Source organism: Emys orbicularis, chromosome 1 (genome assembly GCF_028017835.1).
Source record: "Emys orbicularis isolate rEmyOrb1 chromosome 1, rEmyOrb1.hap1, whole genome shotgun sequence".
Taxonomy (NCBI): Eukaryota; Metazoa; Chordata; order Testudines; family Emydidae; genus Emys; species Emys orbicularis.
The window spans coordinates 361,893,212-361,917,850 of NC_088683.1; the positions used below are offsets into that span (position 1 = coordinate 361,893,212).

At 53.3% G+C, this 24,639-nt stretch overlaps 1 protein-coding gene across 1 annotated transcript in view; it reads right to left on the reverse strand.

Moving 5' to 3' along the window:
• PDE2A (phosphodiesterase 2A) overlaps positions 1–24,639 on the reverse strand; it is a 380,786-nt gene that overhangs the window by 123,929 nt on the left and 232,218 nt on the right. The window contains exon 3 of the mRNA XM_065409992.1: positions 1,411–1,500. Coding sequence (XP_065266064.1) covers positions 1,411–1,500 — 90 coding nt within the window. The remainder of the gene's footprint in view (positions 1–1,410; positions 1,501–24,639) is intronic.

The following is a 24,639-nucleotide window of genomic DNA, read 5'->3' on the forward strand; positions in this document are numbered from 1 at the left end:
GGCAAGCTGGAAAAGGCATTTCAAATATCCATGGAGTTGGGGGATTGGGGAGCTTCTGGTCTCTGTGACCCCAGGCAGCACAGTTTACAGACATGGTGGGACAGCCACTGGGGGGTTGACACAGGCGCTGCATCCACCTCAGTAGCTTGCTGTGGGAGGGGATCTCACTGCGGTGCTGTAACAGGGCGCTTATGTCAGCCATAGATGGACTGGGGTGTTGACTTTGTAGTGCTGAGGGGACTGTGAAGTCCTCTCACAGAGCAGCATCCCCTTTTGCAGGAGGAGCAACGCAGTGGGGAACCAGGCCCCCGGAAGCTGACAGCCGCCACCCTGAGACGCAGTGGGGCTCTCTCCAGTGCCCGTATTTCCGCCCGTTGGGTTGTCCCTGGAGTTTTCTTGTTCTAGAACACGCTACCCCTGCTGTCCCAACACACAGCTACAGCCGGGGCATGGGGATTCGCTACCCACCAGGCGCAGGGACCTCCTGCGCAGCGAAGGAGACAGCGTCAGATTCAGCGAGCTCCTCCGGGCCCCGGCAGAAAGGCACCGGGGTCGGAGCCTGGCTCCATTGCTTGTCAGGAATAGAGACGTGGACTGATCCTCGCCTTGGGGGACAGGACACCAGGGCCAGCCCAAGCACCCACTGAAGTCCTCGAGTTCCAGCGTAAGCAACGCCAAGGCTTGGGGCTGGCTCTCTGCGCGTGGGCCCATCCCCCCCTCACCCTCACCCCAGGGATCACGTTTGCTTTCCATGTACAGAACGTGAAATCCTGGGGCCCCAGGCCCCTCACTCAGATCACTAGCAAAACCTCAGACATTGTTAGTGTCCTGCAATGGGGCGTGGGCAGAGAATAGATGACACACGATTTCCTGTCCAGCCAGCCCCCCTCTTCTCTGTGATTCCTGATCCGCTAGCTCAGGCATAGGTTAAACAACAGAGAGGCCTGACAGGTGATTTGATCTCCCCCCCAGCCCCCACCCCCCCGGGCGCAGAGGATTGCTGCCTGTGGTGGGGCTTTGTCTAGTCAGGTTTTGTAATGTGGTTATACAGAGAGGAAAACTGAGGCAAAGAGCAATCAAGTGACTTGCCCAAGGCCTCAGGGGGAGTCAGTAGCACAGTGGAGATTAGAGCCCAGCCACGCCAGGGTCCCAGCCAGCATGTTCACGCCACGGTACCAGGAGCCTTTGCCGCATTCAGCAAGCTCCAGAGGCCAGCGTGAGAAGGAAACTCTGCCTGTATCGTACATAAACCACGCAGCTAAGGACGTCGCACTCGGGACGCTTTCACTTCCTAAGTCGCTGCCCTTGTTCCCGAAGCAGGAGCGGGTGGTCTTCGCTGCACTTTGAAAGCCCAACGCAAACAGAGCCGCAGGCCCCCGTCCCCCGCAGCCGGAACCCGCCTCTACGTACCACTTTGGGGAGCACGGACGTAATGGCATCTTTGATGACTTCCCGGAGGCAGGCGACGTCGATCACGGAGCCCAGACTCAGTAAGGCATCCTGGGAAAGAAGAGAAAACCCATGGGTCAATGGAAAGATCAGGCTTCTACCGTGCAGCTGCCTGTCGCCGGCATGCCTTCAATCCCATGGGGATGGGCACTGCAGAACCCCCCGAGACAGACAGCCCATGAGCAGGAATTGCTAGGTGAGGGTCTCTGGCCGGCGCTAGGCAGGACAGACTCGATTATCACAATGGCCCCTTCTGACCTTAAAATCTATGAATCTAGAACCCAGGTAGCACATTGGGCCACGATTACATTCTTTCTAGTTATACTGGTGGGGATTATAAAGCACAATATGAGGCTAACGCTGGTCCTCCTCCCCGACTGATCTCAGACCTCAATTCAGATTGAGGCTCTTAACCCGGGGGGGTGGGGGGCGAGATGCCCTTTCTGGGGGGGCGAGACACGCCAGATTTTTTTAGAAGGTAAATCATCGAAAACACAAATGAAGCACAGGCACGTAAGTACAACTACTTTGTGTCATCAAACCTCTGTATTTATTACCATTATGCATTTTTTAACGATTACTGTAATATACAAACAAAAAATATCTCTAGGTTTAAGGGGTGCGAGAACATATTTTGAGAACCAAAGGGGTGCAGGCTGCAGTAAAGGTTAAGAACCGCTGCTCTCGACCAACAGGGGGAAGACAGAATTTTCAGCGGAGCCAAACCTGGGCTGTGGAACTCATTGCCACAAGAGACAAAATCAGTTCGAGGACTCCCTGTGCTCAGAGCTAAAGACAAAACTCCCGAGGGAGGCAGTGTGGTCTAGTAGGTAGCGCACTGACTAGGGACTCAGAAGACCTGGGTTCTGTTCCCGACTTTACCACTGACCTGCCAGATGACGCTTGGGCAAGTCATTTTGCCTCTCCGTGCCTCAGTTTCCCCATCTGTAAAGTGAGGAGAATGGCACTGATGTCCTCTGTAAAGTGCTTTGAGATCTACAGATCAAAAGTGCTAGATAAGAGCTGGGTATTATTATTATTTCTTAGACCTTCAGTGAGTTCTTCTCTCTCACACACACACGTAAAACTCTGTCAACTAATCCAGCCATTTCTTCTACACGCTGAGAAAGGAGCAAGTGATTATTATTTATATTATGTTTAAATACTTGCGAGAGGCTCAGTGCCTAGGTGACAGGAGCCGTGTCATTGTCCTGTTAGAACTGAAGCCCAGAACTGGGTCCAGTTCCAAAGGCGGGTCTGTGGCCAGGGTCGCCTTAACCACAAGGCTCCCACCTGCCCTTCATTGGGATCCAGCTAAACCAACGAAAAGATTCCCATCAATTTCACTGAGCTCCGGCTCTCTCCCTGCCCCCGGGGTCTCCTCTTCCTCACTCCTATCAAGGCTGGGCGTGCACGGGCCAAGGCAGCCCCGCCCCCGGGGCCAGGCAGCAAGATGGGCATTTGTCAGTCACAATTTACTGCCTGATTCATCCCCTCGGCGTCCGTCCTCCACACTTGCAGGGCAGCCACAGCCAGCTCCGTGCCTTCCCTCCTGACCTTCCAAAGGTCTCCCAGGCCAGGACGCCCGTGCCGCCTGCCTTTCTGGTTAGCATCTGGCGGCGATACGGAGATGAGACACCCTGACAGCTGCCTCGAAGCCCTCCTGGGGTCGGACGGGGGCGTGCCACAGCCTGGAATCTACCATGTGATTCCGGAGACGCTGGAGCAAGTGGATTCTCATTTAACTGGAAATACCCCCCCACCCAGGGTAACTCCTGTGACACCAGTGAAGTTGTCCCAGGGACGAACGTGGCCCACTCAGAACGTATTACCAAACACGGTGCCTGCCTAGCCCAGAATGCAAAGAGCCAGTGTACTAGGCGGTTAGGAAACAGCCTAGATAACGGCCGATCCTAACCTGTACAGCGGAGCAAACTGAGGCAATGTTATACGCACGGTACCTTTCATCCCAGGATCTCGCAGCACTGCATCAATGGGGAAACTGAGGCACAGAGCGGGGCGGCGACACACCCGAGGCTGCACAGTGAATCGGTGTCAGAGCTGGGAGCTGAACGCAGGTCTCCTGAGCTAATCCTGCTTCTCGGGATTCTGGGGCACAGAAAGAACAGCCTCACAGCGGGGTCGAATTGCTTGGGTGCGCCCAGGAGCTGGGGAAAGTCCCTTCCCTCAGCTGCACTGGGGACCAGGCTGTCCGAGCAGCCAGCGTGGGGCTAGCCGGGTCTCGTCTTCGCATGACACGTCCGTGTGGCTTGTCTCAGCAGCAGGCCTGAGCCACCAGCTTCGGACCTGGATCCAAATGCCCCCTCTAAGCGTGGATCCAGACCCACCTCTAACGGGAGAGCTACGCAGTCTCTCGAGGCCTCTTCCAGCCCTACGTTTCTACGACTCTAGGGGGCTGTCTCCTGCCGTTCCCCAGCACTTGCTGTGCTCCCCCCAGGGCCAGAACCTCCTCTCCCACCAGCGTGGCTGCACCCCGCCAATGGGGCTACTCCTGATTTACTCCAGCGTCAGTGAGAGCAGGTTCCGATCCACAGTCTGGGACCGCCGGGTGGGAACCAACCAGAGCTGAAAGCGAACGGTACCAAAGTCCCCCGGGCCTCCGCCACGTCCAGTTCAATTTTAAAGCGATGGATCTCCCACCCCTCCCGCGGTGAGCTGGCGAGCCTGCTTGTGACCCACCTGTACTGATTGGAGACCTGCATGACCCAATGGAGTTACTCCTGCTATAGGGAAGAGCTGGGGCAGGCCCTACACAGCACAGAGGCTAACAGACCCTCTGTGTAAGTCCCAGCCATGGGCTCTCCGTGCGACCTTGGGCAGCTCGCTCCGGCGCCGTGCCTCGGTTTTCCCATTCGTAACATCGTGAGAATGATGCTGGCCCGCCTTTGGAAAGTGCTCGGGGTGCTATGGCTGGGAATTCTCCCATCGGCTGCACACACATGCAAGGATTGTTACAAACATGCCATGCATGTCCCCCAGCTCCCTCCCACCATGGACCCCCGATGCAGGCACCATGCACCCTGCACCCCCTGCTCCCCACACCCTCCAGGAGGCCAGCCAGCAGGGCCTCGGTTCCACACCTCCTCCCCCGATGCATTAGCCAGGACAGCTTAGCCAGCCTGCCCCCAGGGAGGTAGTGGGTCATAGTGGGGGCAGCTGCTTCTTGGGGCCATTGCTGGAGCGCTGCAGCTCAGACCTGGGCCCAAAGGCGCAGGTGGCCCGAACACAAAACTGTAGCGATCTGTAACGCTCTCTGTGGCGGGATCGGCGCAACGGGGCGGCGGCAGGCCGGATAATAACCCAGATCCGTGCAGAGAAGGGCTGGGGAGACACTGTAGGAGGCCGCTCCCCTCCTGGAGCACTGTATCCAAGGGGAACATGTTTTCTTTAGAAAAGCTGTCGGCCGTGGAAGCCGCTGAGAGACGGCTGTGCCATGGGGCCCCTCTGCGCGGTGCGTGTTGAATAGTACTTAACATAGTCATTGAGCCTGGCAAAGAGAAATGAAAACATCACCACAGGCCTCTTCAGCTGTGCTCCTAAGAGAACACCACGCGTCCTTGTCAGGTGGGCCATAAGAACATAAGCACGGCCGTACTGGGTCAGACCAAAGGTCCATCCAGCCCAGTATCCTGTCTACCGACAGTGGCCAATGCCAGGTGCCCCAGAGGGAGTGAACCTAACAGGTAATGATCAAGTGATCTCTCTCCTGCCATCCATCTCCATCCTCTGACAAACAGAGTCTAGGGACACCATTCCTTACCCGTCCTGGCTAATAGCCATTAATGGACTTAACCTCCATGAATTTATCCAGTTCTCTTTTAAACGCTGTTATAGTCCTAGCCTTCACAACCTCCTCAGGTAAGGAGTTCCACAAGTTGATTGTGCACTGCGTGAAGAAGCACTTCCTTTTATTTGTTTTAAACCTGCTGCCTATTAATTTCATTTGGTGACCCCTAGTTCTTGTATTATGGGAATAAGTAAATAACTTTTCCCTATCTACTTTCTCCACATCACTCATGATTTTATATCCCTCTATCATATCCCCCCTTAGTCTCCTCTTTTCCAGAGCAGAATGCACGTTGCAGGCTCCGTGGGCACCATTCCCAGGGAGGCTAAGGCCCCTCGGCACTGCTGTGGGGGTCCAGTCCCCAGCTACACCATGACTGCACTCCACAGAGCCAGGGCCCCGGCCAGCATGGTCACGCCATGGCACCAGGAGCTGGGCCGGCTCCCCAGATCCTGGGCTGGCTGAGGGCCCGAAACAGCCCAGGTGGAACTTAGAGCAGCCCTGCAGCTGCTCTAAGTTATGCCAGTGGCTGAGGAGCACCATGCGTCTTGACCAGCTCCCTCCCACCCTGGCACGCTTCCTCCCCTCACCGAAGGGGGGGGGGCACAGAGGGGAGGGTGCAGAGCCTGGTTTTGTGTCAGCCACGGCTCACAGCAGGCAGATCTGGGAGCCCTGAGCATGAAGGACCCTCAAAGGGGATGGGAGCAGCCCCCCGAGAATGCTGCCTCAACGGGACAGTGGGACTTGAAAGCTCTAGGGGCGTACATCACGTGACAATCAGGCACCAACTTCCACTGATCCTGGCTAAGACTCCCCGAAATGGGGTGGAGCGGAGGTCACCTGAGTCCCAGTTTGGTGCCTTATCCATTAGCCCGTCCGTCCTGCCCCGGGGCACCTGGAGAGAGGACACCGGGCACGGTGGCTCAGAGATCTGCGCCGCTCCGGCAGTTGCTACGTTACTTCTGAACCGAACTGCAGGGGGCTTGGAAGGCAAAGCGGGATGTAATTACCCCGAGTCTGCCCAGCTGTCGTAGCCGGCTCCTGCTCCCCAGCCCAGCTGTGGAGGGAGCTGTGAAGCGATCCCAGGATCTGGTCGGGCTGGCTGCAGTCTCCTGTCTACGGGATCCGGGCCGGGAGCAGAGCTTGCTGTGGGTGTGAATGCCAGGGGCACAGGGGCAGCAGCCAGAGAGCCAGCCCGCTGGGCCTTACCCGCCTGGCTGCGGGGCTCTCTGCTGGATCCCATCGCTGTAGAACCAGGGAGCTGCGCTATTTCCCCGTCCGGGTCAGTGCCTAGCTAACGACCTTCAGAAGCCAGCCATGTGGGAGAAGGGGCTTCCAGCTCTGAAAGCAGACACCAGCGTGTGCCGTCGCAAGGGGAAGGAGGCGGGCAGGGGCGAGGGGAGATGGACGAGGCCACGTTCCCCGTGCAAAGCCGAGGCTGCGGGGACAGCTGGAGAGCTGGATGCTGCGGCAACTCGTCCCTCTGGCTCCATCCATCCTGCTCCCCATGCGTCAAGCTGCTGCTGTTGCTCTTCCCCAGCTGTGACTGATGCGGAGCCTGCTGCCCTCGCCAAATGTCACCGGATGAGCCGGGCCAGATCGGCGGCACCAGCAGGTTCAAATCTCAGACCACGGTGAGATGGGGAGGGGGGGAATGGAATGAGCAGGGACGCTGCTAGCAAGCATTCAACAGCTGAAAGTCTGATCTGGTGGGCAAGGCAGTGGATGAGGCCTCAAAAACCTGGGTTCAACTCTCAGCTGCGCCACAGTCTTATCGGACAATGGGAAAGTCACTGCATCTCACTATACACTATGCAGGGTGAGTGTCCCTTGCTGTGCGCACGTCCGGCACCTGGCACAGTGAATGTCCCTTGCAATGCGTACATCCAGCGCCTGGCACAGTGAGCGTCCCTCACTGTGCGTACGTCCAGCGCCTGGCATGGTGAGCGTCCCTTACTGTGTGTACGTCCAGCACCTGACATGGTGGGCGTCCCTTACTGTGTATACATCCAGCGCCTGGCACGGTGAGTGTCCCTTGCAATGCGTACGTCCAGCGCCTGGCACGGTGAGTGTCCCTTGCAATGCGTACGTCCAGCGCCTGGCACGGTGAGCGTCCCTCGCTGTGCGTACATCCAGCGCCTGGCATGGTGAGCCTCCCTCGCTGTGCGTACGTCCAGCGCCTGGCACGGTGAGTGTCCCTCGCTGTGCGTACGTCCAGCGCCTGGCACGGTAAGCGTCCCTCGCTGTGCGTACGTCCAGCGCCTGGCACGGTGAGCATCCCTCGCTGTGCGTACGTCCAGCGCCTGGCACGGTGAGCGTCCCTCGCTGTGCGTACGTCCAGCGCCTGGCGCGGTGAGCGTCCCTCGCTGTTCTTACATCCAGCGCCTGGCGCGGTGAGCGTCCCTTGCTGTGCGTATGTCTCGTGCTTGGCACAATGGAGCACCCAGGGCAGAATATTGCCCTGTAATTGAAATTCAGTGAACAGCTCAGCCGAGGCGCAAGAAGGAGCAGAATCCAGCTCACTCTCGCTCAGCTGTACTGACTCACTGAACTCAGCAGCTGTGACTCTGACAGGCAGGAAAAGCATCTCGGAGGAGTCAGAGGGGTCCTTCGCAGAGCAGAGCTTCTCTTTAAAGCACTAAATTGTGCCCAGTTCAAGGATCGTACAAACTAGCAGCAAGCCCAGTCCCCTTGCACTGCTGATTGGAGCTGGGGCTCACTCCCAGTGATTAAGCATGCCAGCCGCGCTCTGGCTAGTGAAGGTCAGCACAGCCTGCCGAGCGCTCCCCGGGCCATCTGCTCGCTAGACTGTGTTTATTCGAGGGATACTTTGACCCTGAGTTTTTTGGCAGCTAGTTTCCTCGCCTGGGGCCAATCGCTCCTCGGTTGATTTTTGATAAAGTTGGATTCAGGGTTAGCTCTTTGGGGGAAGGGATAGCTGAGTGGTTTGAGCATTGGCCTGCTAAACCCAGAGTTTTGAGTTCAATTCTTGAGGGGACCATTTAGGGAACCGGGGTAAAAATCTGTCTGGGGATTGGTCCTGCTTTGAGCAGGGGGTTGGACTGGATGGCCTCCTGAGGTCCCTTCCAGCCATGATATTCTATGATCTTTGAGGGACAAGATACAGCAGGTCCATGCCTTTGCTCCTAGGGCCCAGTTCTTCCCTGCTACATACCAACAGTTAGCACTCACACCTGCCCGTCCTCAACTTTTACAAGCTGAGTCTCCTACCACCCCATCGTGCGCCAGTGAGGGCCCACCCTTAGGCTCTGAAGTGCAATAGTTAACTGACATTTCAAACATCCCCATTGTCATCTGCGTTAGCATCCGCTGAAATGCGCAGGGGAGCACAGGCTGAAGAGCTACTGTTTCAGGCTCTCTGCAAACTCAGGCAGGCAGTGCTGCATCAGTTACCCATGGTTCACAATCAGAAGGCTTTCTCGGAAACCGTAACAGTGAGAAATGTCCTCGTTTATTTTAATGAAAGCTGAGAGTCCAGAGAAGAACTGAGGCCTGTCTCCCACTCAAAATTCCTTCAGGGACGTGCCACACATTTCGGGAAGCAATGCCTTGCACTGTTTATATTGGGCCACCTCTGGAAATCATTACTCAGTCTCTACTCAGGAAAAACTCTCCCGACACTAACCACAGTGGTGCAGAACCAAAACGAGGCGAGATTCAACTCCGGCAAGTTTGGCCCCTCAGTAAGACTTTACATGAGTGTGACTTCCTTCCTTCCTCTTCCTCAGCCCTCAGGCTTCCCCAACGGGAACAAAACCCAGGAGGGAGAGAGCACGGGTCTAGATCAGTAGCAACCGGACACATCACCAAACCAGCCATCGGAAGTGGCCATCACATGGCATCCTCACTCGTTGCTTTGGCAGGGACCCCAAGGATTGACGGAAACATAACTGCTGTCGCTCCGCTCCACACCGTGCCCAACCAGAGCAGGGTGGTGATCAGCCAGGAGAGAGATCGCATTGCCCTGCTCCAGAAGCACACGCCTTGCAAGTTAAAAGGACACTCTCTACTAACTAATTTCTCCTGACAGTATAAGGCTCATGACACACAGTTCTGAGATCATCTAGCTGAGGGCGCACACACGTCCACTCAGATTTGGTTTTGCAACACCAAACCCAAAGGCAGGTAGGGGTGTGTGTGTGTGTCACTATCCTGCATTGCGTGGCTTCAGAACTGCTGTAATGGGGCCTTTGATTGGTGGGGTGTGGGCATGTCTTTTGCTGTGATTAGTGCAAAGTTGGTATATGTCCTGGGCTCTGACTGATGAGATGAATGTCAATACATTGGAGGGGAGAAAAGGTGTTTTAGAACATCCGGGTGCCCTGTGTTGTGATTGGAGGACTGATGGATTTTCCTGTGCTGTGATTGGAGGGATGACTTTCAGTGCTTGACAATGGGAGGAGGTGGGGAGTAAATAGTTAGAATGTGGGTGTGACCTGTTCCATGATTGGTGAAATTCTTTAAGGTCCTTTGCTCTGATTGGTGGAGTGGTGGGTGTCCTCTGCTCTGATTGGTGGGAAGTTGGGTGTCCTCTGCTCTGATTGGTGGGAAGTTGGGTGTCCTCTGCTCTGATTGACAGTGTGTAGGTGCGTCCTTTGCTGTGAGTGGTTGGGATGGAGTCCAAAGCTCTGGTACAAACATCCCTTTCCTGTGAGAGCTCTTGCGTCAGCTTGTTCCAGTCAATTAGTTGACTGCCCAACTCTGAAACTGCGTCTCTTTCTCTCTCTCTCTCTCTGATAGCCTTGCCCTGGGCTACAACTGTCCCATTGGACTGTAACAGCTGAGCCTCGCAAAGCCTGCCCTGATCGGCGCGAACGCCTGCCCTCGCACCGCCTGTAGTCATCCAAATCCTGAGTGCTGCCCTGCCAACCTCCTCTCCACACCAATACAGCCTGATGGGATACCGACTCACTCTGAAAACCACATGTACGGATACACACAGACTCTTCTGTGCCAGAGCAGTTCAGACGGGTGGCTCACAACAACTTGTGCTACAAAGGAAGGAGAGAAGATTCTAAAATGTGTAACAGAAGGTCTACAATGCTGCATGTGAGGGACAGAAATTCCTTCCTGACCCCTGCACTAACTTACTTGTGCCCTGAAGCATGAGAGTGAGCTTAAGCAAATGTAACCACAGAACAATCATAGCCTTTTACTGGCCGAAAATCAATAGAGCTACCCCAGGGATCAGTTAGCCCCATGAATTTTACCTTGAGAGCCCATTTAAAGTCAGTGTGCTGTACAATCACATGCTCTGCTGTATTTCTAGTAACAAACCCACGGCTAGCTAGGAATTCACAGGTGCCATTATGCTGCACATGACATCCACTTAGAACTCAATAGCCGCTGCAGGGAAAGAACTATAGGAGAATCACCATTAGCAATAGGCAGTAGAGGGCCAATGACACACAGCGGAACCATTCTGATTTCATCCAGTAGACAGCAGTGGCCTGCTCAAATAATACACAAACAATATTTTAACCTCGTTACACCCATATCTCCCTGCACCCGATTAGCCTACAAGTACATCTCCATCTGGGTGCTTACGTAATGTATTCTGATCTTGTACGCACTGCTAATTTACTGCCTGTGCTGACGGCGGAGCATACAGGAAGCAGCGTATCTGGCCATTTTGCCATCAAACTTACTGAGCTGAGTTTCATGCATCGACCTGGGCTTGATTTATTTACTCCTTTGCCTCGCTGCCAATTCCTTTGCATTACTAACGATGCCCTTCGCCTGCTGCTGCCTTCTGGAGCCTCGAGATCACAAGCAAATGTGGAATTTTAAACAGAACACGCAGCTTGCTGAGCCGGAACCAGCTTCCGCGGAAATCGCGGCTTTTCAAAACTGACCTCTGGCCCAGCCAGAATGTTTGCTTTTAGCGACTGTCATCCTGGCTTGACAGACTGGGGGGGGGGGCAGAAATCCTGACCAGGCACAGTGCAAGATCCCCCCCGTGGCCCCTGCCCCTGCCACATGCCGTCAGCTTCCGCCTGGAGAGATCCGCCTTGAGCCGGCGTTGGCCGATGCCCATGGGAAGCTGGTGAGCTGCTCTGACGTCCCTAACGGATGGGGAAGTGGAGGCAGCAGCCCCATTCAGGACGGCCGCATCCAGTCCAGCATGTAATGGTGACACCGGGCAGCTAGAGAGAACCACAGGGAGTCATGACGGCTGAGTTCCAACTCACTCCCCAACGAGGAACATTACAGAAGCCACCGCTGTGGGCGTCCCCAGTGACAGGCGCTTCCTAACTTCCCTTGGAACGCTGTGGTGCTGCCCGCAGGCCGGATTAGCCTGCGCTGTCCCCTCACGCACTGCCTCTGCCGCATTCCTGTCTTGGGGCTTTTCCCCCGGGGGCAGCAGCTGTGGAGGGGGATTCACTAAAGCAACCCGTCCCCCCCCCATTCCTAACCTTGTTTTTCCCTCATCTATTCCCTCGCTAAGCCTCCCATGTGGGTCGGCCACCGGAGGTGCAACCTCCTCTCCCCCTTGCAAACTTTCCCTCGTGGCTGGGTGCGTGCCTGGTCTGAGTCTAATCTGCAAAATTCTTTCAAGCTGCAGCCCTCCCGCCCCCGCTTCCCCTTCTCACTGCATGGGAGGAACCTAATGGGAATAATCGGTGCCTGCTGGCTTTATACCGTCCTTTCCTCTGCTGGCAGGGAGTCTGGTCCCTTTGCGGGATGGCACTATCTAAAGATAGCTGGGTCTATCAAAGCCAGAAGCAGCAGGTTAAAGGAGAGACACAGATGGGAATCTCAGAGCAGGGAGTCTCAGACCACTGAGTCACCAGGCAGGAGTTCCCCTGGCTACCAACGCCCGGGCTGGATTTTAATCAACTTCAAGCCTGAGAAAATATCAAGCCAAGATGCCCTAGAATGAAAGCAACGCACCCCCTGACTGGGCTCCACTGACTCAGGTTGAGCCGAGGAGAGAGAGAGATTTTATCGCTTCGATATTTACAGTTTAAAGAGTCAATCGGGACCGTTTCCAAAGCCGCGGCCTCCCAGCCGCCACGTTAAAGGTTAGTCAAACTGACCCGAGCACTGACTCATGCGCGCGTAGGCTTCTGCGTCTCGGAGGAGCGGGCTGGGGACGACTTGGGGGAAATTCACCAAGCACCACATAAGGGAGCAGCGGGGTTAGCCACACAACCAGGAGCTGTGCAACCTCATGAAAACCTTGATCTTGCAGGGACAGCCCTGGGGCCGCCCGTAAGCAGCGGCGGATTAAGGTTGGTCTGGAGAATTTGCCTGGTCTAGGCCCACTTTTTGAAATAGGCCCAGCAGGTCCCTAAATCATGCTCAGGTTTTAAACGTACAGTAATTAGATCAGGCCGGATCCTCAACTGCTCTAGGTTGGAATAGGCCCACTGACTTCACTGGAACGACTCTCACTGGGACCTGGGAAGATGTAGCCCAGTCTACACAGACACACCATGTAGCAAAAGGCAGGGCTAGGCTCATCAGGTTAGAGTGCCCTCTAGTGGTAGTTCTGGTTACAGTTCCGCTTGGTACAGGAAACGCCTACAGCAGGGGTGGCCAACCTGTGGCTTCGGAGTCACATGCGGCTCTTCAGAGATTAATATGCAGCTCCTTGTACAGGCACCGACTCCGGGGCTGGAGCTACAGGCGCCAACTTTCCAATGTGCGGGTGGGGGGAGGGGCTCACTGCTCAACCCCTGGCTCTGCCCCAGGCCCTGGCCCTACTCCACTCATTCCCCCAAGGGCCCCACCCCTTCCCCTGAGTCTGCTGCGCCCTTGCTCCTCCCTCCCCCCCCCCCCCCCGAGCCTCCTGCACACCACAAAACAGCTGCAGGCAGGCAGGAGGCACAGGGATGGAGGGTTATGTGCTGATCGGTGGTGCTGCTGGCGGGTGGGAGACACTGGGAGTTGGGGGTGGGGGAGCTGATGGGGGGCTGCTGACATATTACTGTGGCTCTTTGGCAATGTACATTGGTAAATTCTGACTCCTTCTCAGGTGCAGGTTGGCCACCCCTGGCCTACAGGGCCCTACCCAAGCCGCTTCGCGAGGAGTTGGGTGTGGCACGTCAGCGAGGGGTGGATTGCTAGCCGTGTATCAGTCTTTCTTTGGGAAAGACCCTAAATCCCAAATGTATACCATAAAGCGACCCGTGGGGCACATCCTGCTCTTAATTACACTGGTGTAAATCCGGCGGGTCCCCACTGACATTGATGGATTTACCCTGGTGTCTCTGAGAGCTGAATTTGGCCCCAACTTTGGAAATAAATAAGCGGCTCTGGGGAGCCACCGGCCGGTGTCACTCGGCGAGTTTGAAACCGGACTCTGCAGGGGGTTGTGACACTGAAGAGCTCCCCGGGATGTGCGGCGACCGGGTCCGTTACTCAGAGACAGGGTTCCCCCCACCCTCGCACACACATCCAGTCATTCCTGAAGCACAAACACCCCCTCCCTCTGCGCCCCGCATCCGTCTGCTCTGCAGTGAGATCCACACGAAAAGCCCTGGACAGCGGAGACCACGAGAAAGGCTGAGTTGCTTATTAACTGGCTCCCTTCTTGGCGAGCTTAGCAGGCCAGGGCTAGGGACACTGAACAGCCCCTAGCGGCGGGGTCCTTCCAGAGCAGGGCTGAGGCCCATCAGCACAACCCCCCAGCAGACCCGCTCTCCAGGCCAGTTGGCCCAGCATCTGTCCCCCGCACTCAGTTTGCTCACACGTTCCCTGGTTGTCTCATGGCAGCGGCCCATGGCTTCGTCATGCCAGGAGTATATTTCAAGAGCTTCATACCAGTGAGCCTCAGGTCCTGGCTGCTCACCATTTCAAAGTGAATGACACAGGTGACGCGAGGGGGAGCAGGCGGCTGGAACTTCAGAAAGGTAAGAGGCAGATCAGAGGCCCTGCAAGTTGGATAGATGTAGAATACAGAAACACACAGGCAATGTGGTCCAGTGGATAGAGCGCTGGCCTGGGAGTCAGGAGACCTGCTGACACCAATGACCTACTGGGCGACCTTGGGCAAGTCACGTCCTTTCTCTGTGCCTCAGTTTCCCCTTCCCTTTGTCTGTCTTGTCTATTTAGCAATTTGAGGCAGGGACTGACTCTCTGGGTGTGCCTGCACAGTGCCTACCACAATGGGGCCCTTGTCCTGGTTGAAGCCTTTAGGTACCGCAGGGATACACAGAATGTCTCCCCCACAAATGAGGCAGGAGAAGCCATGGGGAGTGTGACGTTGCACCCCATAATGCTTTATGGAAATATGCTTATGAATGTAAATATGACATAACTGAAATATGTTTTATGCTAGATATACCATGTAACATATCTCTGCAAAGGTTATGTTCTTCTGCATGTATTCATCCGATTTGTATGCATGTGTCATTTTTGTATTTGAAGTTATGAATATTGGCTGTGTACTTGTTTGATTTTAAGTAGCCTTAAGTAAGGCAGTTGGGCAGCTTCTTAAGAAAGGAATTTGCAAGTTAAGTGCCCAATCAAGAAACACTTAACGGACAATGGATCTTGGAAGACTCCAATCCACATAAGAAGTCTACCTGGGGGCATTCAAGGTAGCATGTGAGCAATGGCTGCTACCTGTAAGTTCTGAGTCATCCATCTTGTAGAGGGGATTCTACACAGGGGGAGGGGAGGTGTCCACCCACAAGAGAGGAACGATATAAAGTCCTGGGAGACCCCTCCATTTTGTCTTCAGCTGGCTCAAGAGATAGCCTCTCCACCCCCAAAGGATACCTGAAAGAAACTGAAACAAAGGACAGTAACCACAGGGGTGTGAGTGATTGCTGGACCCAGACTAGAAGGAGGCTAGTCTGTAAAAGAAACTTATTGGAACATCTCTGAGGGTGAGATTTGATCTGTAATCACTTTCTTATTGTATTAGGCTTAAACTTGCGTGTTTTATTTTATTTTGCTTGGTAATTCACTTTGTTCTGTCTGTTATTACTTGGAACCACTTAAATCCTACTTTTTGTATTTAATAAAATCACTTTTTACTTATTAATTAACCCAGAGTATGTATTAATACCTGGGGGGGGGGAGGGAAACAGCTGTGCATATCTCTCTATCAGTGTTCTAGAGGGCAAACAATTTATGAGTTTACCCTGTATAAGCTTTATACAGGGTAAAACGGATTTATTTGGGGTTTGGACCCCATTGGGAGCTGGGTACCTGAGTGCTGGAGACAGGAACACTTCTTAAGCTGTTTTCAGTTAAGCCTGCAGCTTGTGGGGGACGTGGTTCAGACCTGGGTCTGTGTTGGAGCAGACGGGCGTGTCTGGCACAACCAGGCAGGGCACCGAAGTCCCAAGCTCGCAGGGAAAATGGGCTCAGAGGTAGTCTCAGCACATCAGGTGGCAGTTCCCAAGGGGGTTTCTGTGATCCAACCCGTCACAGGGAGTATGTGGGAAACAAAGTAGCATGGGCCTCTGGCTCCAGCAGTGACTGTGTTTGGCAGACGGTCCCTTTCCCACATCCCCACTGGCCTGAGATGTACGGCGCCGGCCCGAGCCCTTTCTCACGCTGGCCCTGGGGACTGAGATTTTGCTTCCGACAAACTCCTGCTTCCTCTCGCTCATTATTCACTCCCTACTGTTTGCTGTCAGGTAAAATAGAGGCTTATAGGGGTGGAATAGAAGCCTAGAATCCCATCAACGCCCTCCTTTGATAGTTCTGCCTGGCAGCTCTTCTCTGCTGCTGACAGCTTCTTGGCAAGGAGGGGCATGCGTGTGCGCTAGCTGCAGAGAGGCACAGCCGCCCCGAGAACCGCAGCCAGCGGACTCTGTCCTACGTGCTCTATTGCTCCGGCTTTGCAACGCGCCCGTCCTGCAGCAAAGGGTTACAATCCACAGCCCCGAGCCCGTCCACCTGCCAGCACAACGGCCGTGACTCGCCGGAGTCCAGCAATGGTCCGGCTGTCTGGTACGGCTTGTGACCATGAATGCCAACGTCAGGGCAGGCTGGCAAGAAGCAGAGCAACCCCCCCAAACTGGTCGGTTGGCGAAATCTAATTATTGAATGTACAAGTAGCAAGTGTGAACTCCTCTGGCACTGTAACAGCCTCACCATGGCATCACAGACAGTCCCCCGGGGCACTCCGGCCAATCTTGCCACCAATCTGTGCCAGCTGGTCCCTCACACCACAAATCACACCGGTATTCTGGTTACTCCCAGTCCCAAAGCACCAGTCACTTACCCCAGGTCAGTTGTACCCCAGATCTCTCCCCAAAGACAAGGCTTGGAGCTAATCCTGTAACAAACTGACTAAAGGTTCATTAACCAGGAAAAAGCAACAAGAGCTTTATTTACAAGGTTAAAGCCGGGACAGATCCACCTGCGAATGAGACACAGTCTCGGGTTCCAAAAGCTGAGAGTAGCTGCTCTAATATGGATGGTACGTCCTTTAGGGCTAACCCAAGTCCCAAGCTAAATAGCTGGGGACTCCTTCCTTATGCTTAGAAATCCTCACCCCTCAGAGATCAAGCAACAGAGCAATAAAGTTTCTTCTAGTCGGGCATTTTTATTCGCTTCCCCCAGAGTCCAAACTCCTCTTCACATGAGTGAGGAGGGCAATGGACAAGGTCTTTCTCCTTTGATGTTACACAATGGCTCATTTGATTTCAGTGGACCCTTTGAATTTTGACAGTAATGAATGCTCTTTCCCCGTTGGTGAGTTACACAGTCACAGGGGTTTACAATGCTATGGCTCGGTAACTTGGGGTACAGATAGGTGAGATCTGCAGCATCCTGTTCGGAAGGTTTAAACACTCAGCCCATTCTTATCAACGGAACAGCTGTTTTAACAATGCTCACGCACAGGTGAGCCAGACAGGTTCCCAGCTCTGCATCTGTCAGCGTTCAGTAAGGCCTAGGGGCCTTGGCATACGCTGGCACCTGGCCTGGCAGCATCACAAGGGGGAACGAGGAACTCTTGGGGCGTTTCTCCTCCCACCCCTCATTTGTTTTGCTAATTACAGAGTTGGATCCGCTACCTCAGAGCTCCACTCACAGCCTGCTGGGCTCAATGGGATTCCTTCTGCCCACTGGGCTCTGGATCTGGCCCTCGGTGTCCATCGTTCAGCACCACGGAGAGCGCCGCTGTCTGGAAGGGCCTGATCCTTTGTGGTGCCGAGTGCCTCGCGGAAGGGGCAGCCCTCTCCCAACTCCCCATGCCCTCCCCAGAAGTGAGCACGTGACACCTTGTCGGACCGAGCCCTAAACCCCACTTCGCCCCTCTTCTTTCCCCATGCCCCACCCCGTCTCAGACACCTGGCACCCCAGTCCATGGCAGCGGCTGGAACCTAAAACACAGCCGGCTGACAAACCCTACCAGCCACCCAGGCTCTGACTCACAAAGCTCCTATCTGATCCGGCTCCACGCTGCAAACCAAATCTCTGCCTGCTGCCGCCTCGCAAATATCACAGGAAGCTGGGGCTGGCGGGAACTGGGGTTTGAAGGGCTCGGCTCGCTAACGAGCCTGTCCCCCAATCCAATCAGCTGCTGGCTTTTAAAAGCTTTATCCATAGTTCAGCCACTGCGCGGGCCTTGGTGAGACGTCACCAGGGGCAGCACAGTGGGAGTAGGCGATACATTCCCATCCCCCAACTCTGTCCCCCAATTCACCACTGCAAAGCATGGCCCAGGCCAGGCCAGGACCCTTATGTGGAAGCCACACCCCTCCCCTGCTTTGGGAGACACAAACGGCCATGCTGCCAAGAGGAAAGGGATATTCAGTGGAACAGCCAGTCCCGAAATCGACACTCAACAGGAGCCAAACCTGGCCCAGCTAGTATTATTCATTACTCAAGGCAAGCAAGCCCAAAGCAGACTGCAAAGAGTTACAAAGAGACCTCGCTAATCTGGGTGACTGGGCAACAAAACGGCAGATGAAAGTCAGCGTTGATAAAGGCAAAGTAATGCACATTGGAAACAACCCCAACACTACATACAAAACGATGGGGTCTAAATGAGCTGTTACCACTCAAGAAAGAGATCTTGGAGTCATCGTGGCTAGTTCTCTGAAAACATCCGCTCAATGTGCAGCAGCAGTCAAAAAAGCGAACAGAATGATAGGAACAATATGAAAGGGATAGATAATAAGACAGAAACTATCATAATGCCTCTGTATAAATCCATGGTGCGCTCACATCTTGAATACTGCGTGCAGATCTGGTTGTCCATTTCATAAAATATATATTAGAATTGGAATAAGTACAGAGAAGGGCAACAAAAATGATGAGGGGCATGGAACAGCTTCCATCTGAGGAGAGATTAAAAAGACTGGGACTGTTCAGCTTAGAAAAGCGGCAACTGAGGGAGAAGCCTATAAAAGCATGACTGGTGCAGAGACAGCGAATAAGGAAGTGTTATTTACCCCTTCACATGCCACAAAAACCAGGGGTCATGCAATGAAATTAATAGGCAGCAGGTTTAAAACAAACACAAGGGAGTACTTCTTCACGCAACACACAGTCACCCTGTGGAACTCCTTGCCAGGGGATGTTGTGAAGTATAAGGGGTTCAAAAAAGAATTAGATAAGATAATGGAGATGAGGCCCATCAATGGCTATTAGCCAATATGGTCAGGGACGCAGCCCCATGCTCTAGTGTCCTTAAACCTCTGACTTCTAGAAGCTGGGAATGGGCGACAGGGGATGGATCACTCGATAAATTGCCCTGTACTCTGAAGCATCTGGCAACAGCCATTGTCGGAAGACAGGGTACTGGGCTAGCTGGACCATTGGTCTGACCCAGGATGGCCCTTTTCATGTTCCTACTATATGTATTACAGCAGCACTTAGAGGCCCCAACTGTTACCAGGGCCCCATTGTGCTAGGCGCTGTACGGACACAAGGTGAGAGACAGTCCCCGCCCTCTAGCGCGTACAATCTGTATCTACAGCCAGACAAGACGGAGACAGGGTGGGGGGAACGGAAGTGTCACTATCCCCATTTTACAGATGGGGCACTGAGGCACGGAGCGGTGAAGTGATCCACACAGGGAGCCTACCACAGAGCAGAGAATTGACGCTAGATCCTCTGAGTCCCACTCCAGTGCGTTAATGACGATATCATCCTGCCTCCTAGGAGGCTGCCCCTCTGTCGAGCATGTGCAGATTCTCAGACGGAAGGTGTCTTTACATTGTGATTTAGCTACAACACCTCCCCGCCCCCCGGTGAGGTTGGTCAGTCCCCTTCTCCCAGAAAGCGACTCAGGTGGACATCTCAAAATCACTCAAGTACCATCGACTTTCTCTAGGCCAGGAGCGGAAGCTTCCTGAAAGTGAGGGGGGGCCCACCAGCACCTGAACCATGGTCCCGTCCCACACGCCACCCCTTCCCCTGAATCCCCGCCCTTCTCTCCGAGCCCCACCCCCCGCGCTGCCCCTTCCCGAGTACCGCCCCCCCCCGCACCACCCTTCTCCCCAAGGCCCCACCTTCCGCACCGCCCATTTCCAAGTCTCCGCCCCCGCACCGCCCCTTCCCGAATCCCCGCCCCCACACCATCCATTCCCCCCAAAGTCCCGCCCTTGCACCGCCCCTTCCTCTGAGGCCCTGCCCCATGCTGCCTCTTCCCCCCCAAGACCTCACCCCCCCGCTCACTCTTCTCCATCCCCTCCCCCCTCGCTCACTGTTACCACCGGTAAAAACGGGGAGGGCACAGCTGCTCTAGGTGCCCTGTTCTAGGCTCTGAAATCACATAGGTGCTTTGGAACCGTCTACCCTGAGGGACTTGCCCAAGCTCAGACTGAACCAACGAGGCAGCAGGAGAACCCAGGAGTCCTGGCACGTCCTGTCTATCCACCCCACAAAGCCTGTTCAAAGGTGAGTTGGCAAGAGGGTTTGCCTTTCCCTTGGCTAACACAAAATCTCCCCGAAGGAAAGGAGCTTTCATGATACAACGGGGAAGGGAATTGTCTGCCTCCTGAGAGCAACGCCTCCGTCTATTTTAAGCTCATTATTTTTCTTTTTTTTAGGACAGGAACCTATCCTGGAGCGGAAAGCTTTTTCTGTGAAGGTCGCTCCGATTTTTCCATTGAGGGAGGCACAGCCCACCTTCCCCGTCAGCTTAACCAGTGGCCTAGATTTAGGAAACAGGCCTCTAACGCCACCACTCTGGCATCGAGCTAAAATTTTAGCCATCGGGAGGCATAGGAAAAAGTTTGAGTAAAGTTGTCACCCCCGGAAATCTTCAGAGACACTCCCAGGCAAAGCCAGACAGGCCCAGCCACTTCAGCGGTGCCCGCTCCTTGCGAAGGTAAAACTAATAAAAACGGTAACTTGTCTTTTACCTTGTTTCCATTTATCATGCCAGCTTCCTTCCTGCCCCCGACAATTTAATCAGGAATGGAAGGATGGCCTAGTGGTTAAGGCATTTGACTGGGCTTACAGCAACCTGCGTTTGGTTCCCAGGTCTGCTACAGACTTTCTGTGCAAGTCACTCAGTCCGTCTGAGCCTCAGTTTCCCCATCCATAAAATGGAGTAATAATGCTCCCCTATCTCACTGATGGTAGCTTCATTAACCTGGCTGCAAACCAGTTTAACCAGCTCACGTAGTACAGTAGGATCCTTCAGTGGCACAGGGCTTGTGTAAGGGCTTGTGACGATAACCCCTCACTGCTGCCATGGTACTGGCTAAAGGGGACATGGCCAGGATATCTTGGTACAGCGTCAATCCTTGCCCTCCTGTGGCTGTTCCACCCAGGTGTAAATTAGAGCAGCCTCGAGGCTGCTCTAACATAGTGCATGAAAGTCGATCTGCAAGCTCAGGCAGTGAAGAGGGGACCAGTGCACGCATGTACCCCTGTCTTATGCTCTGTGAGGTTGCTGACACATCCCAAAACTGACCCATGGTGTAACGATTAAAGACACAGCAGCCGTGGGCTCTTTCTATAACATGGGAGCTTCCGAGGCAGGAAAGGGAGAAGTCAGCCAGGGTGCAAGTCAGTTTGGTTGCAGGCAAGCGCGACTGGGTGAGTGGCCTGGAGAAGGAGGATGCTTGAGCGAAGGAGCTCCACAGCATGCCAGGTCATGGTGGAGCCAAACAACATCAGTGCCTGCAAAATGTGTCCCCTCAAAATATAACTGTGGGAGCAAACCAAAGCTATCCTGCTATAGGTCAGCAGCCATTCCATGGCAGCCAGTGGAGTGACGGTGGCATAAAGAAATCGGAATCAGGCCCGGTAGCTCCTAGCTAATTATATGCTTCTGCCAAATTGACCTCATGCCTTGCCCGTGTTGTCTTGGAAGCCCGCCGTCTCGGAGCTAATTTGCCCACATTCCCTGGGCACCGTTAGAAGCTACAGAATAACCTGCTTTCTATTCGCCTTTTGCTGGCTTCGGACTGGACTCACAGCAACTGCAGTGGAAATCCTATGAGCGTGGCAGGCTAACGCCCCCTTATGGTGCGAGTAGGGGAACAGGGAGTTTTCATCCAGTGACCCGCATGGCGTCTTTTATGGCTGGTCTTGGGGCTAAAGGTCTGGACGATGGACTCAGCGCCCAGGCTCCCTGTGTGCCCTTGGGCAAGTCACTTCCTCTCTCTGTGCCTCTGTTTCCCCTCACACCCTTTGTCTTAGCTGTTTAGGCTGTACGCTCTTGTCTCTCACTGTGTATGTACAGCGCCTAGCGCAATGGAGTCCTCACCGCGACTGGGGCCTCTAACACCTGATTGCTGGCTGCATTACCCATGCCGTGACACTCCTACGAGCCGGCAACGTACTAAAAATAAGCTGTTCCGACAGGGGTACCTAGCAGAGAACAATGTCCAGATTCCACTTCCTCCTGGGGGCCAGTCCGGGTCCTGAAACATGCGAATGGCTAAGATACTTATCGTGGTGGTGATTAATTAGCTAACGTCCCTTCTCCCGGAAGGGTTAGCCACCTGGGATGCATCTGATCCCTTGCGTTTTAATGTCGGATCCCTTTGACAAATGACACATAAGCAGAGAGATTCACCTGGTGGCCAGTCCTCTATCTTTGATTAAAGCAAAACGACGGAACTCAGATGGAAAACCAGAAACCCGCTCCTGTATTGTTAACGCTGAAATAAATCACCGTGTCTGGGAAGAGAAACAAACCCGCTGGGCAGGCGAGGGAGAGCGAAGGGAGGAGTTTAATAAAACAGCTTTTGCTTGCTGAAATCTTGTCTGAGCCATCAAACATAAACAGCACCGCACAGAGGAAAGAGCGGATGAGCACACAGGCTTCAGATGGCATCAGGAACAGCGTGTGCTCGCCTTCCATAGATGTACAGATAGCACCAGAGTCGCCTGAGGTGGGCGTACCGCCGGCCGACTCAGTTATCTGCGAAATAGCCTACATACAACCATACCTATTGCCACCCCGTGGCCTGCAGTCCACGTACACGGCATACACTCTCCCGGCTATAGCCAGACATCTATATATCCATAGCCGCCAGAGATGCTAAGGCCAGAAGGGGCTGTTATGATCATATAGTCTGATCTCCAGCACGACACAGGCCAGAGAATTTCACCCAATGACTCCAGAGCCCTGTAACTGGATGGGAGCGTCTCTTGTGGAAAGGTGCCCAGTCCTGAGTTAAAGACTTCAAGTGCTGGAGAATCCACCGCGTCCCACAGTGAGCTGTTCCAACGGCTCATTACCCTCCCTGTTCAAACTGTGCTCCTCAGAAGAGCGGCCAGACTGAGCCAGACCAATGGTCCAGCTAGCCCAGTGTCCTGTCTGCCAACGGTGGCCAATGCCAGGTGCATCGGAGGGAAGGAACAGAACAGGGCGATTATCGAGTGATCCATCCCCTGTCATCCAGTCCCGGCTTCTGGCAGTCAGAGGCTTAGGGACACCTAGAGCATGGGGTTGCGTCCCTGGCCATATTGGCTAATAGCCGTCAATGGACCTGTCCTTCATCAACTTATCTAATTCTTTTTTGAACCCAGTTATACTTTTGGCCTTCACAACATCCCCTGGCAATGAGTTCCACAGGTTGACTGTGCATTGCGTGAAGAAGTACTTCCTTTTGTTTGTTTTAAACCTGCTGAGTATTAATTTCATTGGGTGACCCCTAGTTCTTGTGTTATGTGAAGGGGAAAATAACACTTCCCTATTCACTTTCTCCGCACCATTTCTGATTTTATAGACCTCTATCATATTCCCCCTAGTTGTCTCTGTTCTAAGCTTAACAGTCCCAGTCCTTTTAATCTCTCCTCAAATGGAAGCTGGTCCATCCCCCTAATCATTCATCTGTCCTTCTCTGTACCTTTTCTGCTCTAATATATCTTTTTTGAGATGGGATGACCAGAATGGCACACAGCATTCAAAGTACAGCCATACCATGGGTTTATATAGTGGCATTATGCTATTTTCTGTCTTATTATCTATCCCTTTCCTAATCGCTCCTAACATTCTGTTCACTTTTTTGACTGCCGCTGCACATTGAGTGGATGTTTTCAGAGAACTATCCACAATGACTCCAAGGTCTCTTTCTTGAGTGGTAACAGCTAATTTAGACCCCATCATTTTATATGTAGAGTTGGGATTTTGTTTTCCAATGTGCATTACTTTGCATATATCATGATTGAATTTTATCTGCCATTTTGTTGCTTACTCATCCAGTTCAGTGAGATCCCTTTGTAACTCTTTGCAGTCTGCTTTGGATTTAACTATCTTGAGTAACTTTTAGGGCTGTCAAGCGATTAAAAAATTAATCGTGCAATTAAAAAAATTAATTGTGATTAATCGTGCTGTTAAACAATAGTAGAATACCATTTATTTAAATATTTTGGATGTTTTCTACATTTTCAAATATATTGATTTCAATTACAACACAGAATACAAAGTGTACAGTGCTCATTTTATATTTATTTTTTATTACAAATATTTGCACTGTAAACATGATAAACCAAAGAAATAGTATTTTTCAATTCACCTCATACAAGGACTGTTGTGTAATCTCTTTATCATGAAAGTGCAACTTACAATGTAGGTTTTTTGTTACATAACTGCACTCAAAAACAAAGCCATGTAAAACTTTAGAGCCTACAAGTCCACACAGTCCTACTTCTTGTTCAACCAATCGCTAAGACAAACAAGTTTGTTTATATTTACGGGAGATAATGCTGCCCACTTCTTAATTACAATGTCACCTGAAAGTGAGAACAGGCATTCGCATGGCACTGTTGTACCTGGCGTTGCAAGATATTTACATGCCAGATGCACTAAAGATTCATATGCCTCTTCATGCTTTGGCCACTATTCCAGAGGACATGCTTCCATGCTGATGAAGCTCGTTAAAAAAATAATGCGTTAATTAAATTTGTGACTGAACTCCTTGGGGGAGAATTGTATGTCCCCTGCTGTTTTACCCGCATTCTGACATATATTTCATGTT